General features: G+C 46.8%; 1 protein-coding gene across 5 annotated transcripts in view; it reads right to left on the bottom strand.

The window, feature by feature from the left end:
- TMEM131L (transmembrane 131 like) overlaps positions 1–3,611 on the bottom strand; it is a 77,686-nt gene extending 74,075 nt beyond the window's left edge. For all 5 annotated transcript variants that reach the window (XR_011096184.1, XM_068681003.1, XM_068681005.1 and 2 more), the window contains exons 1-2: positions 3,429–3,611; positions 3,136–3,206 (exon numbers count right to left, since the gene is read on the bottom strand). Coding sequence is in view for 4 of the 5 variants with exons in the window: in XM_068681003.1 (XP_068537104.1) it covers positions 3,136–3,206; positions 3,429–3,552 (195 nt within the window). In the remaining variant the exon portion in view is untranslated. The remainder of the gene's footprint in view (positions 1–3,135; positions 3,207–3,428) is intronic.
- Between the last annotated feature and the right edge of the window lie 13,282 nt (positions 3,612–16,893).

Genomic DNA, 16,893 nt, shown 5'->3' with positions numbered 1-16,893 from the left:
CGGGCCAGCAGCCGCAGGTGAGCCACCACCCCCTGCAGTCAGGGCGTTTTCAGGGGGAGCCAAAAGCAGGAGAAACGCTCCCAAGGAGAGGGGAAGAAAAAAAAAAAAAACGAGGCGTGAAGCGACACACAGGAGGGAAGTTGGGAGGGGGCCTGCAAACAATGAGAGGGAAGCAAGAGGAAACAGAAGGTAGAGTGACGAGGGTGGAGGCGCGTAGGCCGCCGGCGGCTCCGCTCCAGCGGGCGCATTCGCAGAGCGCACACAGACGGAGTGATGCTACGAGAGGCCTGTGGAACGACTACAAAGATGGAAACACCTCCCCCTTCCTTGTAACATGATTTCTTTATTCCGCTTGTGATCTTGAAAACAAAAGCAGGCATAGGCAACTTGGCAGCTGACTGGGCGACTGGCCGATCTCATTCCCATTCTCAAATGCTGCATGCAGCAAGAAATGCTCAAAACTGCTATGTCACAGACAGTTGATGATGCATGGAAAATAAGATAATAGTGCAAAGCCACTACAGAAAGGGAAAAGCATCGTTCAGACAGTGCTGGTAGCCTGCCAAAGCCAGGCAAAAGGACTGGACAGACAGGACAAGCTCATCTCTACCCCGTCCAGAGCTCGCGACATGCAGGCAGGGTGGAGGCACACTGGGAGAGTGGCACGCATGGCTCCTTCCTGGGATTCTTCCTTTCTGCATGGGAAGTCCTTGCTCTTGTGCTGCACGCCTTCCTGTCCGTCTGTCCTTCCTTCCCTCTCTCCTCAAGAGAAGAGGAAGAAGCCGATCGAGGAACCAGGATGCTTCCCGTGCCCAACGCCTTCCCCTGCACCCATCTTTCAACACATGGATGAAGCTACTCCTGAGTATTCACCATCAAAAAACACTTCTCACCCACTCAAGAGCCAGGAAGTTATTCATCCTACTGGATCCTTACCATCACATCACCACTGCTCTGGTCCAGCGACACTGGCAGTAACTGCCTGGGTGTCCACATGGCAAAGGCTGCTCTCGCAAAGAAGAGAACATGGACAACCTCCTTGCAGCAGCAAGTCAGATCCTCTTCTTTTTGTGGAGCGTGGCCACCAACAAGCAGTAAATCTCTTGTGAGTTTAACCATCCCTCCAACAAAGGAAGGGAAATCAAACGTTAACAGGTGAAGAGGTTTTCTGGATCTCGAGAGCTAATGCTAACGCCCCTGCCAAGCTCCTCGCTGACCCAGAAGGCAGCAGGGCAACAACACTGAATTGTTTTTGCTAGCTCAGAGACAGTGAAATAGGTACGTACGAAAGGTGATCGAAACAGGGCAACGCTTGGTCCCTCAGGAGCTCAGAGAAAAGCTACAAACAGCAATAGCAGGCCAGTGGCATTGCTCCTCATTAGAGGAGGAGTCCATCACTAAGGAGCTGGCCCATCAACACATCCACAGGCACACAGAGGTCTCCTTTCCTCTTCCTGCTAACTGGGAAAGGCAGCTTCAAATGGGTCATCCAGCCACAAGCCTGAAAAGAGCTAAGTAAAGCCAAAGCCCACAGGGGAATAGAAATTTGAGCACCAGGGCTGGGCCTGGAACCACGCTTTGGTTTTAAAACCTGACTGCGGAACCTCCTGTTTCTGCTTGAGCAGTGTCCTACTAGGCAGATGCTGCTTGCACCTCCAAGCTCCCAAGAGAAAGCTACGTAAAGCAGTCTTTGCACCACCAGTGCTCACAGACACTGGTTCATCTGTCTCTTAACATTGTCTTATTTCAGCGAGCCTATAGTGATTTCTTCTCACTCAGTCGCAACTGAAATTAGGTCTGTTTGCTTTCCTGCGTGCCCAGTGCTGCATCTACAGAAACGAAAGAACAGCCTCATCCTTTTTGCTGCTGCAAGGGTTCAGCAAGCCCATGTGCTAAAGGCAACACAAGTTCCAGGGCCATTCATGACTGGTTTTAGCTGCAGCCACGCCAGAGCTCATTTTTTGAGGATGCTCGAGAACAAAGTGTTTTCCAAGAGGACCTAATCTCCTCGGGAAGTAAACATTACGTAATCACCTCTCTGCTATGAGGAGCAACTATAAACAACTGCATTACGTGGTCCTACATCTAACGCATCTTAATGTCTTCAAGGTAAAGGCGAACAAGCAGAAGGCAGACTTCCCTGAGCACCTCTGGCCACGGAGACTCTGCACCTTCCCCCAGCTGTTACTGCACCTACACTCCTGAATAGCAGCAGGCACATTCAGAACAGCGTAAGAGATAAAAGAAAAAAAAAAAGGGGGGGGGAGGGAATATGAAATGTACAAGAGAAAATGCTTCCATAATGCTGGAATAGAGGAAGCTGGGCCCCAGGAAGCTAGCTGCGGTGAGAAATAACACTTGTGCTGTTTTTACCCCCATCAGTGGGTATCCGCAGTCGGGCACCAAATGCAGACGGGTGTAATGGCTCGGGAGAAAGGAATTGCTCTCGCACAAGACGGCGTCCCTAAGGGCCCGATTCTCCCCAGTTATACGCCTGGTGCCTCGCAGTCTAGGAAGGCACGGCTCGACATATGGCCGAGTCCGTCACCGCGAGTTAAATGCCTGCCTGAAATGCCAGAAACTCCAGGCCACCGCTGCCAGCTCTGCTCCTCCCGCACAGGCTGCGCCGCGCTCTGCACCCTTCCAGCTCCTCTCCCCATGCAGATCGCTGCAGCTTTCGCCACCGCTGAGCAAAAAAAAAAAGCAAAATGTGCCACGACGGGGGGAGTGACATCCTAAATGAGGTGTCATTGGAGGGGGGGGGAAAAACAAAAATGGAATAAAAATGGCTTCACCTGAGCGCTGCTGCGAAATATAAATATATGCAGAGTTACTGCGTGCGCATCTGGCGCTTGCCACGCAAAGGCGCAGGCAGGCAGGCACGCTCGGCCTTTAAAAAATAAAGGGAAAAAGAACACACAAAAAAAAAAAAAAAAGGGAAAGTGGAGATAATGAAGCTGCCCCCCCCCCCCCCCCCCCCGGGGGCAGGGGCGGAAGGCGTGCAGGGGAAGCAGCCCCCGGGAACATGGGCGCCGCCTGACAGCACGGCCCCGGCCCCACACCCCGACCCCATACCCCCTCCCCAGCCCTATAAGCGCCCTCCCAACCCCATAAGCGCCCCCCCGACCCCCTCACCTGCGCGGGCAGCAGGAGCTCGCCCTCCTCGGCCTGCCACAGCTCCACCACGCCGGGGATGGGCTCGATGGCTGCGGGCAGAGAGAGAAACCGCACATGTACCCATGTACCCACCGCCGGGGGCACGGGGCCAGCCGCCGCCGCCCGCCTTTGTGTCCCCGGGCTGCCACCGCAGCAGTGCCCCGGGGACGGGGACGGGGGCGGCGGCCCCGCTCTCCCCCCTGCAGCAGCAGCAGCAGCAATAACAGCAGCGGCTGCAGCAGCAGCAGCGGGGGCGCCCCCCCGGCGCTCACCTTGCCCCTGCGCCTCGCCGGGTCGGAAGCAGGGCAGCAGGACGTGGAAGACGCCCAGCAGGAGGTTCATGGCCGCGGCCGCGCGGCAGTGCCCGCCGTGCTGCGGGTAGCGCAGCCCCGCCATGCCGAGCCGCGCCGAGCCGCGCCGCGCCGTGCTGCGGCTGGGCGGGGGCGGGGGGCGGCGGCGGGGGGCGGGGGGCGGCGCCGCGCCGGGCAGGGCTCGCCCAGCGCCGCAGAGGCCGCGCCCCCTCCCCGGCATGGCGGGAGGTGCCGCCGCCATCTTGGCCCCCCGCCGTTTGGGGCAGCCAGCAGCCTCCATCACGGCCCCAAGGGCACCAGCAGCCTCTGTCCCAGTCCCAGCCTCACAGACAATGACCCACAGCCACTGTTGGTGAAGCACCGCGCACACCCCGGGCACTGACTGGGCTGGCAGCATGTCCATCGCCAGTTTGTGGCTCCTGGCAGCCCACTTCGTGCCACAGCTGACCAACATCGCGCTCCTGTTTCTGAACAGTCACCACCGGCTCCCCCTGCCTCCCCAGCCTCATTAAATACAGCCAGGGGACCCACATACTCACCTGCCCTGCTTTGCCATTTCCCCCCCCTTGTGTATTTTTCATAGGAGGTGTGCCCAGCAAAACACACCTGTACAAATCGCACAGAGGACTCGATCAGTACAGGACAACACCGAGTTATTCCCATAGTAGAGCCCATCAGTGATTGAGACAAAAACAAACAAACAAACAAAAACCTTTAATTTTTATGGCTAGGCAAACCATTCAAAAAGAGGCACTTCCTCCATCTCAAGTAAGCAACTCACAAACTTCCCTGAGTACCCAAAAAAAAAAAAAAAAAAGGCAGCAAGGATAGCTAACTTTCTTTTTATTTATTTTAAAAGGCAATGTTACTGTTGCAGTATCCACCACATGCTAGGTAATTCAAAAAATATGCTGACACGCTCTGTCCTCTCCTTGCCCTGCTCTGCCTACATTTTTTAGCACATACACTGCATCCACTTGAAAGCGTGGTGGATCCTTGCACACAGCAGGATTTGCAGCCTCCTGCGGGACCCGCCGCGCTACAATAGCGTTCAAAGCTTTATAAGCTTCATTTAGTTTCAGAAAGCCTGTCGGAGCATTGTCTGTGCTTAAAGAGGCATTTAAAACTAAAGCGAAGCTTTGAAAGCTTCAGAGACAATGACGCTGGGCTGCCGAAGCCCACGAGCTCGGGACACGTTTTGAAGAGATGGCATCATGTAGCAAGCATTGCACGCCGGGCTCGGAGCCCTGCGGTACCGAGGAAGGAGAGAGCAGCGAACAGAAAATGTGGACTGCACGCTGCGTTTATGCAGCTACGGGTCTGTGCAAAGTGTCTTTAATCCTGAACTGTTCCTGCCCTCAAGATCAGCACACATACATATTTATTCTCTGGGTCTGCAACAATTTCCAAGCCATTGCTATGTACATTTCTATGTTGTAAAGGAAAACAGACGACAACCCCTGGAGCATGCATGATAGAAACTGCCCGAGATGCAGCAGCAGTGCCCGGGAGCTGCTGAAACGTGAGGATTTGTCCGACTTTTAATCCTCCTCAGCCCCGCGATGCTGGGTTTGCGTGGGTGCCATGCACACCCCCTGTGAAGAGGGCTTGCCCTCCGTCTAACCATGCTGACCATAGCTTGAGCCAAGAGGAAAACATTCCTCCAAAAACAAACAGTTGCCAGTCCTCAACCTGCGGTGGCACCAAGTCCATGCACGTGGGTTTGGAAATAAGTAAGTGCCTCTGCTGCACACCGAGTCCTGCCACTGAAAGCAGCGTGCCCTCACAAGGAGGACCATCGCCGCCAGCAGGCTGCCTTCGCTTCCCCAGGATCACCGTCCTTCCTCGGGGCTCAGCTGCAGGCGAAACGCTCGACAGAGCGGAAAAGGAGCTAGCGCGAACCACGGCGGAGTTGCCATGTGGTTTAATTTTCAGCTTCAGATGGTTTTAATATGGGCGAAATGCATTTCTACTTAATGTCAGCACAGCTGGACTATTTTTCACTGCAACCAAAAATTAATAAAACAAACCAGCTGGAGAAAAACAAGGGGCATGGGAAGCATTAGTCCAAAGTGTTATACCCTGATAGAGGCATAAAGCAACTGGAAGCAGTCAATGCTGCAGGATGTCAGGGAAAAGCCTGGCTGTCCAGGGTGCCAGCAGTGCCATGTAGGTGCATTTGAGGGAGGAAGATACACTGGTCACATGGAAATACACAGCACAAAACTAAGAATAATTTCAAAATGCATTCAAATTGGAAAGACTACTGTTAAAAAGACTACTTATAGAAAAACTATTCTGAAGCACTTGTCTGAAACCCTGAGGTGCTGCTATCCCAGACATGACACTGCAGAACAGCACTGCCAGGCTTCCATGTAAGTGTGCGAAGGATTTGCCCAAGCTGGCCCCGCAAGCCAGGATGCCATGTTCATAGGTCCCAGACGTGCTCCTGTTAAGGAGCCAAACGTGTTCATTTCTTCATGGGGTAACAGAGGAGAAACTGCAAAACTGCAAGCTGCAGTTACATGACTGAGCAACTGCTGCGATGAAAAGGTGCCGCTGTGCAAAGCTGCAACCCCCCAGCTTAGGCAGCAGGCTGGGTTTCACTTCCACTTGAAACTGAGGGGGGAATTTAGGAATCTTCGAAAAACACCGTAAGGAGCCAGGTTTGTGAAGTACCAGGGGTTTTTCATGCCACAGGCTCGAGACCGGCTCTATTCGCACGCACCGTGCAGAGCCCCCGCAGCCAGCTCCGCTGGTTTGATGTCATTTTCTTTCCTCAGGAGTCTTTGCCAGAACTCTTGCAGCATGGGGGGCTGCAGGGAGGTCTGAGCCACCCAAAGGAACACCAAAAGAGCAGCTTTTTTCTCTTATTCCTACAGCAGCCTAGGTAATTAAGACATCTTAATCACCTTTCAGATGTTACATAGAGAATCGCTCTAGAAAAATCAGACAACTTGGACACGTTGAAGATCTCACTTCCCAGAGAGCAATTTTAGACTTGGTGGTGGTTTCTCAAAGAACATCTGCAATTCCCTGCAGCCTTAAGTGCTGTCATTTTCTTCTGAAAATGCCACTGTCACTTACACAGCATCCTTCCAAATGATTGTGTGTACTTGCAGTTCCCTACAGGAATTGTCCAGCGGCAGCAGCTGGGCAGGAGGTGCTGCAGGCCAGCGCACAGCCCAGCTCCTATCAGCTGCAGCGGCCTCCTGCCTCCTTCTCCACACACTGTGCTGGAAATGTGCTCTGCAGCATGCCCGATGGCCGTGCGGGGCTGCTTTTCCAAACAAGAAAACCTCTGAAAACAATGCATCCAGCCTAGGAAATACGTGGTGGTTGCTCTAATACATTATGTGTTTATACCCCAAATCTGTTTAGGTTCCAACAAGAAATTAGAAGGTCTCTAACGTATAAAATTTCCTTTAGAACTTGCCAAAACGGCCATCTGTCAGTTGTGCAAATGCTGAAGGACTGGGGCTTTCTTTAGGATACTGAAGCCCATCATACAAATAATAATAGGTCGAATTTCAATGCAAAACTGTTCACTTTTTAACATTCAGCATTGCAGCTTTGCATGTGGCTTTCAGAAGCATTATTCTGTATGCACACTTGCACTTACATGTTTTCTTATTTTTTGGCTCACTGGAGCAAGCAGTCAGCTTTTCCCTCATTCCTGAGGGATATCAGGTTACAGCGAATGTTGTTCTGCTCTTATACACTTACCCAGTGGCATATTAAAAATGCATATTTTTCCATTCGATTTTCTCCTTACCAGAGCTGGGTTTAATGCCACTTTTCTTCTCCCACTTGCTAGGTACTGTTTACAAGCCACGAGCTTACTCCCAGCTATAAAAGCGCAGGCAACAACGCAAACCCTGTTTCACCCCAGCTAGGGATACAGTCCCTGCAAGTCACCGAAGTGCCAGCTCATTTTTAACGAAGGAAATTTACAGCATATCCCTGAGGCTAAAGCATTTTTTCAGCAAGTTTGTTTTGCAGGAGGTCAGCCGAAGACCAGCTCTGGGGGACATCGGGGACCCCCTCGCTTGGGTTTGTTCCAGCTCTGAGATGCGTTGTTACAGTCAGGCAGCAAGCTTGAGGGAAAAAGAAAAACCCACCAGAAATATGGTGCAGGCTCGCTTAAAGCTGCCGAGTTCTGCGGGGTGGTGAGCTTCCATCTGCCTGTTCCTTGGCTGCCACTGCAGTGGCTCAGTTCAGCAGTTTCATCTATATCCTGGATGAAATAAAAATCAGCACGACATCCAGTAGGGTAAGCTTGGCTCCCCTCGAGCATCCTCCTGCGCTACTCCCTGAATGCCTCAAGGCTCTTCATTTCACCAAAGGAGAAGGCCAAACGGTGCATAGCCAGCATCTCCCCTTCCTGCCCCCATGGAGCAGGGGGCTGGTTCCCCCAGCCCCTGCCCTCAGGCGAACACACCTCACACCCGCCTTGATTGCCCAATCTGAACTGCCCCCGTGAGCTCCTCTCACAGAAGCTGCCTGCTGATTTTGAACAAATTCTGCCCAGGAGAAAGAGTGCACACGTGGGAGCCACTGATTGTCCTGTTCTCAGTCTCCAAACGCTCCAGGAGCAGGTTAGCAGGTTTGCTTGGCTTACTGTCCTGCACAAGTGTGCACTCATCAGTGTTATTAACAAGAAAAATATTATCGACCTTTTCTTTTTTTATTTTTCTTCAATCAGGTTAAATACATTGAATCATTAAGTGGAGTTGATGCTAATAACATTCTCTTACAGATGTGCTAGACACCGCTAGTACAGAACACTTGAGCAGCGATTTATCACTATTGTAATTCCCTGAAATACAAAGAGGAGGGCTGTAACTGCTCTTTTTCCGGGAGAAAATGATGAAAGTCTCAGCCGGAAAATATATTTGTGACTTGGTAATTGCCGTGCATGAAGAGCATGAACTAGAGGACTAGACAGAAAAGGCCAGTAAATCATATGGATGTAAAAGCACGTTACCACTCAAGCTAGAAGCACTCTTTAAAGGAATTATATTGTCTGATGGCACAATATTTTATTTTCTCTTAACTGAGCATATAAAGAAGTAGATCACTGCTCAGTGTGATTGTGCATCGGCACCTCACTGCGTGGATTTATCTATGGCCATATAATTGTGCACGACCAAAACCAATTACATGCCTTCAAGTAATGATCTCACCAACACAAAATATATGATGCTAAAAAGTTAAAAGAGTCAGAGGAGAACACGTTCCAAAATTACTTATACATTTATATTCTAATACAATGTATAATAGCAAGGGGAGAAGATGATATTTCTAACAGGTCTTTTGCGTGCGTGTAAAAGTAACCAGCAGTGAAAATAAGGGAACCATGTATTCCACGATCCATAGTCCCAGAAGCCAGAGGTAGATAGTTGGCACGCACATACTCTAACTTTTAATCTGAGGTTACATCTAGGTTTTATGCTGTCTTGTGCATCCTCAGCAGAAGAGCTAGGTTATCTTGCTTCATGCAGATATAAACACATCAGGGCTATCTGTTTGGAAAAAAAAATTCAGAAGAGACTTCATTTAGCATGACCAACACATGAAAAGAAAACAGAGGATGCTTGACGTGACTTGCTCAGGGAAAAGGAGAACATTTAAACCTAATGGTAAATGTTACCATCCCTAAGCAAACAAACAAAGCAAAATGAACTAAACTTGAAACTTGGTTTGTTTCAGTATCTATTTTAAGTAGTCTAAGGTAATACATCTGTCCTTCAAAAGCACTGAGAGCTGAAGATGATTCTTGAACTGTAGAGGGATGAGATTTCTGTCAATTCCAAGAATACTTATTCAGAAATCTACTTTCCTGCCCATCTTTATTAAGATTCTTCATCCTATCAAAGCGTATTTGGGCTCTGCAAGCAAGTAGTAAGTAAAATGGCTTTCTTCTAGACTGTGTAATCCTCCTGTACCCATAACCAGGCTCAGTTGCTCCTGCAGTAAAAGGGTGATTCACTCTCCTGCAGTCATTGACAACGGGAAGCTGAGGTGAATGAAAAATTCACAAAATCGCTCTCATTGATTTAAATTCATCTAGCACGCTGGGGAAGTGGCCCAAGACTAATTCAGAAAGGTTTCTACGCTGCCAGAGATCTCAGCCGACCTGAAGACAGGCAGGTCTGCCAGCAAGGTGCACAGCCCGAGTACGACCCCAGTGCGAATGCTGAGCACACCCAGCAGCCTTCTGAGGGGCCAGGAGGGAACGCGTTGGAACATCCCAGACCTTCTGCAAAATTGTGTTTTTGAGGTCAAAATGAGACTCAAGCATAGCAGCTTTAGCCAAGAGGTCAGATGGAGGAGAGTGGAGACACGTCAAGGAGTCATTCAGTACCTGCGTGGGAATGGAGTGGAAGAGGGACATCACAGGAATGGTGGTGAACCCCAGGACACAGATGGTGGAAGGGAGTGGAGGGAAAAGTCCTGGTTCCCCAGACATATATAAGTTTCAAATGAAAAGGGAGTTTTACTTGGCTAAGCATAGGATTGCTAAAGGAAATTATTTTCATCCTTTTCATCGACAAAAAAGATTTTTCCAGTAACAGCATTACCATGGAAACTGATTTTAAGAATAACAAGAAGGCATTTATCATAGAAACCTTATTGTAAAGAAGAGCAAACCCGTAGCATCTCATTCCCTAACCAGACTGATGACTTGGTCAGAGGGCCCACAGAACTACAGTAATCCATTTCAAAGCACCGTGGAGCAGCAACGCTATATAGACCTGTAGCAGCACCCTGTCACTGTGCCTGCATGCCCTCTGAAACTACAGGTGGACAACTCAAAAGGAGGTTTCTCCCAGGCCACAGCAGCTGCCGGGCAGCCTGGCTGCACACCAGGCCTGTGAGCAAGCCGAGCACTGCTCTGCCCCAGCTCGATTAGCCTGCCATTTTCTCTCATTTCATTCACTTTTACTGACTGAAAATTCAGCGTGGCTGAACAAAAGGGCACGCTTGGCAGGCTGAAGCTAGCTAAGAATATACTTTTACGGTCACATTTTCCTGTTTCACTTCCTCTCTCTGCCACAGGGACGAGGGAGGCCGAGAGGTGTTGGCTGCCCCAAGGACGGCCATGAGGCCCGCTGCATGCAGGCCCACAGCCATGGTCATCGCAAGCATGAAGCCACCAGCACCTGAAGTTTTCACTCCTGTTACACGGAAATGTGAGCAAATAAAAGCAACTTACATACATCGTCCCCAGGTTTCCTGTCCTGGGAGTAGCTATGTGAGGCTGCGAGTGATAACACTCATATCCTCTGAGAGTAGAAAGTCTGCTTTACACTGATCTGGGATTCGAGCACCAGTTCAAGATAAGAAAAGGCATTTCTAGGGTCTCTCTCCGTCTCTCTCCTACACACAACATTAAAATGCTGACTTTGGGTAGAAGTCAGCAGGGCTTTTTTCACCCCCTCATTTTAGTCTTCAGCTCTGTTTTGTATTTGCTTTCTATTTTTATTGCTTCTCCTAGAGCTTTGGAAGCTGTGGGATGAGAGGGTGGTCCGTATTTTAGACCTGTATGTGAATCTCTATTTCAGACTCAATTTTATATCATGTTTTCTCAGAAGAATGAGGATGTATGGCCTATGCATGTTTATTCCTAAGTTTAAACAATCTTCTTATCATTTAGGGATTCAATGATAAGGAAAGGGCTCTTTTCTCTTAAAAATAAATAAAAATAGACAGCTACAAAGCTGTAATAACCACATTTTAATAGAACATTTTGATTTGAAACTTTGATTTTGAATTGCTTAACTCTTTTTATTTTTGCCTTTTCCATCCCAAGGACAGAACAGTAAACCAGTATTGCTATAACACCTTTAATTGAAGGCACTTGCCTTTCACCAGATTAAATCATTGATTTGTTGTTCTTGGTATCACTTTTTTCTGTATTGTTTCTTATATATCCTTCTCACACAGATACAATATTAATGGCCATGGAATAACAAACGGGTCTGCTACAGAGCCTTGACTTTTGTTGTTTTATTTACTGATCTCAGGAACTGACTGGCTTTTTAAGAACATTGAAAAGTATACTCCCTAGAACATATTTTAGGAGGAAAAAAAGCCTACAGAGGAATACAGATTATGATGATTAATTGATATCCATGCAAAAAAAAAAAATTAATCAAAAGCATTTTTGCCACTGGGATTATGTTTTTATCAAGTACAGCAGGCAAAAAAAAAATCTGACTCAATAGCCAATTAAATTTTCTATGAAATTGAGAACAAGATATGGAAATCTGACTTTTAGCTTCCTTCAAAAATCCTCCAGATTGCTAGAATCAGTCAGAGGCATTATTTTGCATGGCTAGTAATGGTAATTTGAGAAAACGATGCAATTGCCTTCTTTCCTGCCCCCCCAACCCTTTTCTTCTTAAATGGACAGAAGAAGAAAAAAATATTTTTTCCCCACTGTAGGCTTTAGAAAAGCAATAAGACTTTCTGCACCTCAGCATAAAAATCTTGTCTTCAGAGCCCCACAGGCATTCGACCTGAAGACAGTTGTGAGGGCCAACACAACTTCCTCACCAACACAGTCCGCTTTCACCTTCTGACCTGACAAAGGTGCCCCTCAGACTGGAGGACTTGCTTTAGAGCTGGTTGCTAATATACCAGTAAGATTTTTAGAAACTGAAGGCTGGATTTTTCTTTAAATGAAGTCTCTCATGTGGAAAGGTTCTTCTTTTCTCAGAATTACTTGGGTTTTCAGAAGAAAAAAAAAAAAGAGAGACAGGAAATTGCCCAGCAAGTTTTGGTTGAAAGCTGTTGGTTGTAAACATTTGACTGGGAATGATTTTTTTTTTTCCAAAAGGAAAATGTTATTGACTAGGTAGGGTGAAGAAGTAACAACTGATAGCTGAACTATCCACAGGGTGAAGATTGTTTTGGTATTTCTGAGGCACTGTAATGCTTCTGAAGTGACCCTGAAAGGGTCAGAAGTTCTTGTGGTGGTGTTCACAGATGTTTCTGCCCTCTACTCTTCTTGAGACACAGCTTTCTGCAAATACAGCTTGAAGAGGCAAGTCTATCTTGCAGGTGCCTGCTTTCCTGTGTGGCTGTGCAGGGGAAGGTGTGTGTGCTGACGTGCATGTTAGTGAGAGGAGTAAGAGAGCCATCTGTGTGTGCAGACTGCAGCACCTTGCTCGTCCTGCCTACGTCGTTTCTGTGAGCACATTTGAAAGGGAAATGACAGTGGAGGAATGGAAGAGTAAAAGCAAAAGGAACATGGAAAAAGGACACTGAAGAGTAAGGCTGCTGCAAAGGTACATCCCTGGAGCAGATGAATGCTTACACAAATGTTGTATCTTATTAGCACTTGCATGACACTGAGCGTTAGCCTAGGACCTGGCTCTTCAGGCCACCACACATGCACACTTCTGGGGCACACCGATTTTCTAGAGCAGGCAAGACATCCCATCGCTATCTCAGTAAAACCTCCAGCAAACTTACAGCGCCACAGAAGCCCAGCCCAGTAGCCACAGCTCCATGAGCAGCAGAAGTAACAAAGTCTGTCTGCCAAGAGACCGGTTTCCTAGATCCCCATTCCTTCCCCCAAAATGATGCACGTACCATGTCCAACCTCATCCCTGGCAGCACTGCCAGACCCTCACCATGAACTCTGTCACCACCTGGCACCAAAAGCTTCTAGGTCTTACACAGCTATCACCGACATTTTTCCTTCTTCCTCCCACCTCTGGCATGCTCTGTCCCTTCACAAGTCCCTGAACTAGCGGGTGGGAAAGGGAAAGCCTCTATTTATCAGGCGGCCAGCCAAGCAGAACAGATAAACTGCGAGCTCACACTGCAGCCCCTCCAGCTGTATTTGGCCGAAATCCAGTGCAAAGTTTAAGAACGCTGTAGGGAAAAGAAAGAGAAATGACAGATGTAATCATACAGACCTCAGCTCTGCAAGAAACAAGGTAAAGACAAGTACCAGCCAGATCATCCAGCTGCTGGGAACATTTCGGGTGACAGGAGGGCTCTGCTTGAAGGAGCTCTTGCATCCAGCACCTCAGTCACCATGACAGGTCGGGTTTCTTTTCCCATTGCTCTTTGGGAAAGTTTCACTTCCAGCTTTGCTGCTTAGTCACAGCATCACCATGCCATTTGCTTCACAGCCTGGATTTTCCTGTCTAAAACACATAGGTTACTGCACTCCAAGCTTAAGAAAGCGAAAGTAATGACATTTCAGAGGGCGCATTAATGAAAGATTTAGCAGCTGAATTACGTCAGAGCACAGACCCTTTTGACTGCTGACATTTTCACGCTGTGGAAGCAAGCACCACAAGAGAAGCTCTAGGGTTCATGCGTGGTGGTGTACAGAGCATGCACGTGGCTAGGTGAAAGAAAGCTGAAGAAGAACAGGTTTTTATCAGGGCAGGTATAAATCAGCAAGCTTTCTTTATACAGATGAGATTTGCAGGTAGAGTGGATGCAAACAAATACTTTATCCTGGGTCTAGGTTTGCCTCACTGTGACTAATCAACACCAGTCCCAAACAGTAGATTTACCCATCACTTCAGCCTATTACTGTATCAATCAACTTATCACGATAATACTTTGAAAAAGCTGAACCTGATAGTCCTCCTGTAAGAGCTGGGGACTGCTAGAAACAGCTGCCTTTGATCTGCACACTTTGCATTAGTAGCTGTTTCAGTTATAAGCCTGAATTTTAGTAAGGGCCTGACCTTCTGACTTAGCTGTAACAGTTGAAAATATCTACCTTACATGGGCAAAAAACCTACAAGACAGGAAAAAAAAAAAGAGGAAGACATATACATAATATAGCAGTGACATAACCACAAGAGTGACAGCAGAATTGAGCATTTTAAAACCACCACTTTCATGTTAGACTCTTTAGAAATATCCCAGATTCTATGCAAGGAAAACTCCGAAGAAACAAACCAGGGCACAAGATTAGATTGATTGTTTACATTTTTTATAATAGGCTAATAGCAAAAAGCATCTCAGAAGGATTATCATTTTAACTGTTGGTAACTTTTAACTCATCAGAAAACAATTCTCTGCTTCTCTAAAAACTCCAAGTGAACACACGTATCTCCACATAATGTAATCACACATGGTTCCATACTATGGGGTTTAGAAGCCTTATCATTTGATGAAGAAAAGCTTCTAAACGTGATGCAGCAATGTGTCTTGGAATATTCAAATCATAAAAATTATCTATTTGTCTCAGAAGGGAACTTCATTTGCTTTTCCCACTGAAAGTCACCTGCATGAAAAACGTAGAATCATGAGAAAGGTAACATAAAGTAAGTCATTTCCACTACAGGAATAAGCATCATTTTCTGATAACGTAACTCTTCTTCACTGCCTCTTTTTAGCTGAGAAATTTCTGTCTTAGTTGTTCCAAAATGGTATTCTTACAGGACAAGATACATTCTCACCTACTTCTGATGCTGGTTAGTAAGCATGTCGAAGACAGGAGAATGACTGCACTTCTGTGTTCTGTTCCGTACCTGCAAAATGAAACAAAAATTCTACAAAAATATATTTCTAAAAATTCTTTGTGCTTCTACTAAAGTTTTGCGTCCAAAGCATGAGAGCTGCATTTGATGTTTTAGAAGTATTGTTCATGCTGGCTGAGGTAGACTTGCTTAGAGATGCTGCAGCCAATCACATTTATTTATCCATTATATTTGTTTATTTATTATTATTTGTTTATTTATTTATTATATTTATATTCTTTATTGCAGTCCACAGCGCTTTCACCCTACAGACAGGAAGCCACAATATTGCAGCTAAACTTACATAGCTGGTCATCTTCATTTCCTTCTTGAATTTGGAAAGCAGCCAAAATAGTAGAACTCCTTAAGAAACCCTTTTTTCTGCAATGTAAGCCAGCTGTTCCAGGTATAATAGGAAGTCTTCGTGCACCAACAGCTCCGGACCATAAGTTACTTGAGACTCCTTGGTGAACAGAAGCTCATCCACGTTGGAGTAATTCTATAAGGTAAGCACCATCAAAGAGTTCATGTACTCCACATTCCTTAACACCAGTAAGCTTTTTGGGTAATCACCACCTTGTGTGTGGCAGATCCATGTTCTCAAAGGCAGGTGTGCACACACTGATACATTAGTAATAAAATCCTTCCACATGCGGAGAAGGAAATGTCTCCATTGCAACAGTGCTCTAAGCACAGTGACATTTTACTACGTGCCAGGCATCACACACATTTTCCTTAGGCAACAGATACCTTACCATGCTACCTCTATATGAGAAAAATTTTCCACTTGGTATCTTCCCAATAACTTCAGAGAAGTGAGATGACAATAGCCAGGGGCACACCTGAAATCCTTGGATCTAAACATACACTGAAATGGAAGCTCTGTAACTGGAAAAATCACAAGAGACAAGCTTCTGAGCATCTCTCTCGCTACATGTCACCTTTTCAGCAATGCTCTCATCAGTGGTTACATAAAAGGCAGACCCTTTCTAGTGATACGTGCATCTACCTTGCAGCAGGCATACCTGCCTTCTGACAGATATAGCTTATATCCTCCAGAGTTGCGCAGCAGAAATGTGGTCTCACAATCCATAGCTTCGGGAGGTACAAGCCCAGTCTGTACTCTCAAACCTTCTTTTTGTAGCCCCGCACTGATGAGAGCTAGAAACCAGAAGCAGATTATGAACTGAAGTACTTGTGAAAGTTCACCAAACAAAAACAAGACAATCTGAAACTTGATATTATTTTGGTGGGCTGCTTTTTTAGTTTAAAATTGAAAAAAGCCTGTAAACCCAAATAACCCTACTGTGCTCAGTTTTGAACAGCAAATTGAATTGGTCTCTTATATCCCAGTTTAACATCCAAAATCTCATGGTGCTCTGGTGTGAATGGATGCACAGATTCTCTTACCTTCCTCTCCTACTCAGTAAAGATCTTGACCAGAGAAGCTTTCTCAGCATGACAGTTGTCTAATCCAGTACATTTACTGGAGAAGACTTAACTCCAATGAGATAGTCTTTTCCAACAACAAACAAAAGTTTGTCATAAAACTTCCAAGCAGCTCTAGCAACGCAATAAAGAACAACTTGAAATCAAACCTCATCCTTTCAATTCACACTGCTACTGTCTCGGTGCTTGCCATTAATGAGTTATGCCTCTTTTGTATTTCATTTTCTAGATGAGGAAATATTCACTCTATTCCGCATTGCCCAGTGTTTTCCATTCCATTTCATCCTGTTTAAACATAAATCTCTCAGTCTTCTAGCTCTTAGTACTTAGAGCTCTCAGTTAAGCAAAAAAAAAATAGTCTCAGGACTTTGTGATAATTATCCTCAATAACCTCTCTCCATTCTTAGTCTGTCTCACATGAGTAACCAAGTGATTTATTGTCCAGAGAACAGGAGCAAAAAAAATGAAATGCAACA

The sequence above is a fragment of the Anas acuta genome, chromosome 4 (genome assembly GCF_963932015.1).
Source record: "Anas acuta chromosome 4, bAnaAcu1.1, whole genome shotgun sequence".
NCBI classification, from domain to species: Eukaryota; Metazoa; Chordata; class Aves; order Anseriformes; family Anatidae; genus Anas; species Anas acuta.
Note: the sequence above shows the minus strand (reverse complement) of the source record. Positions and strands in the feature narration are given on the sequence as shown.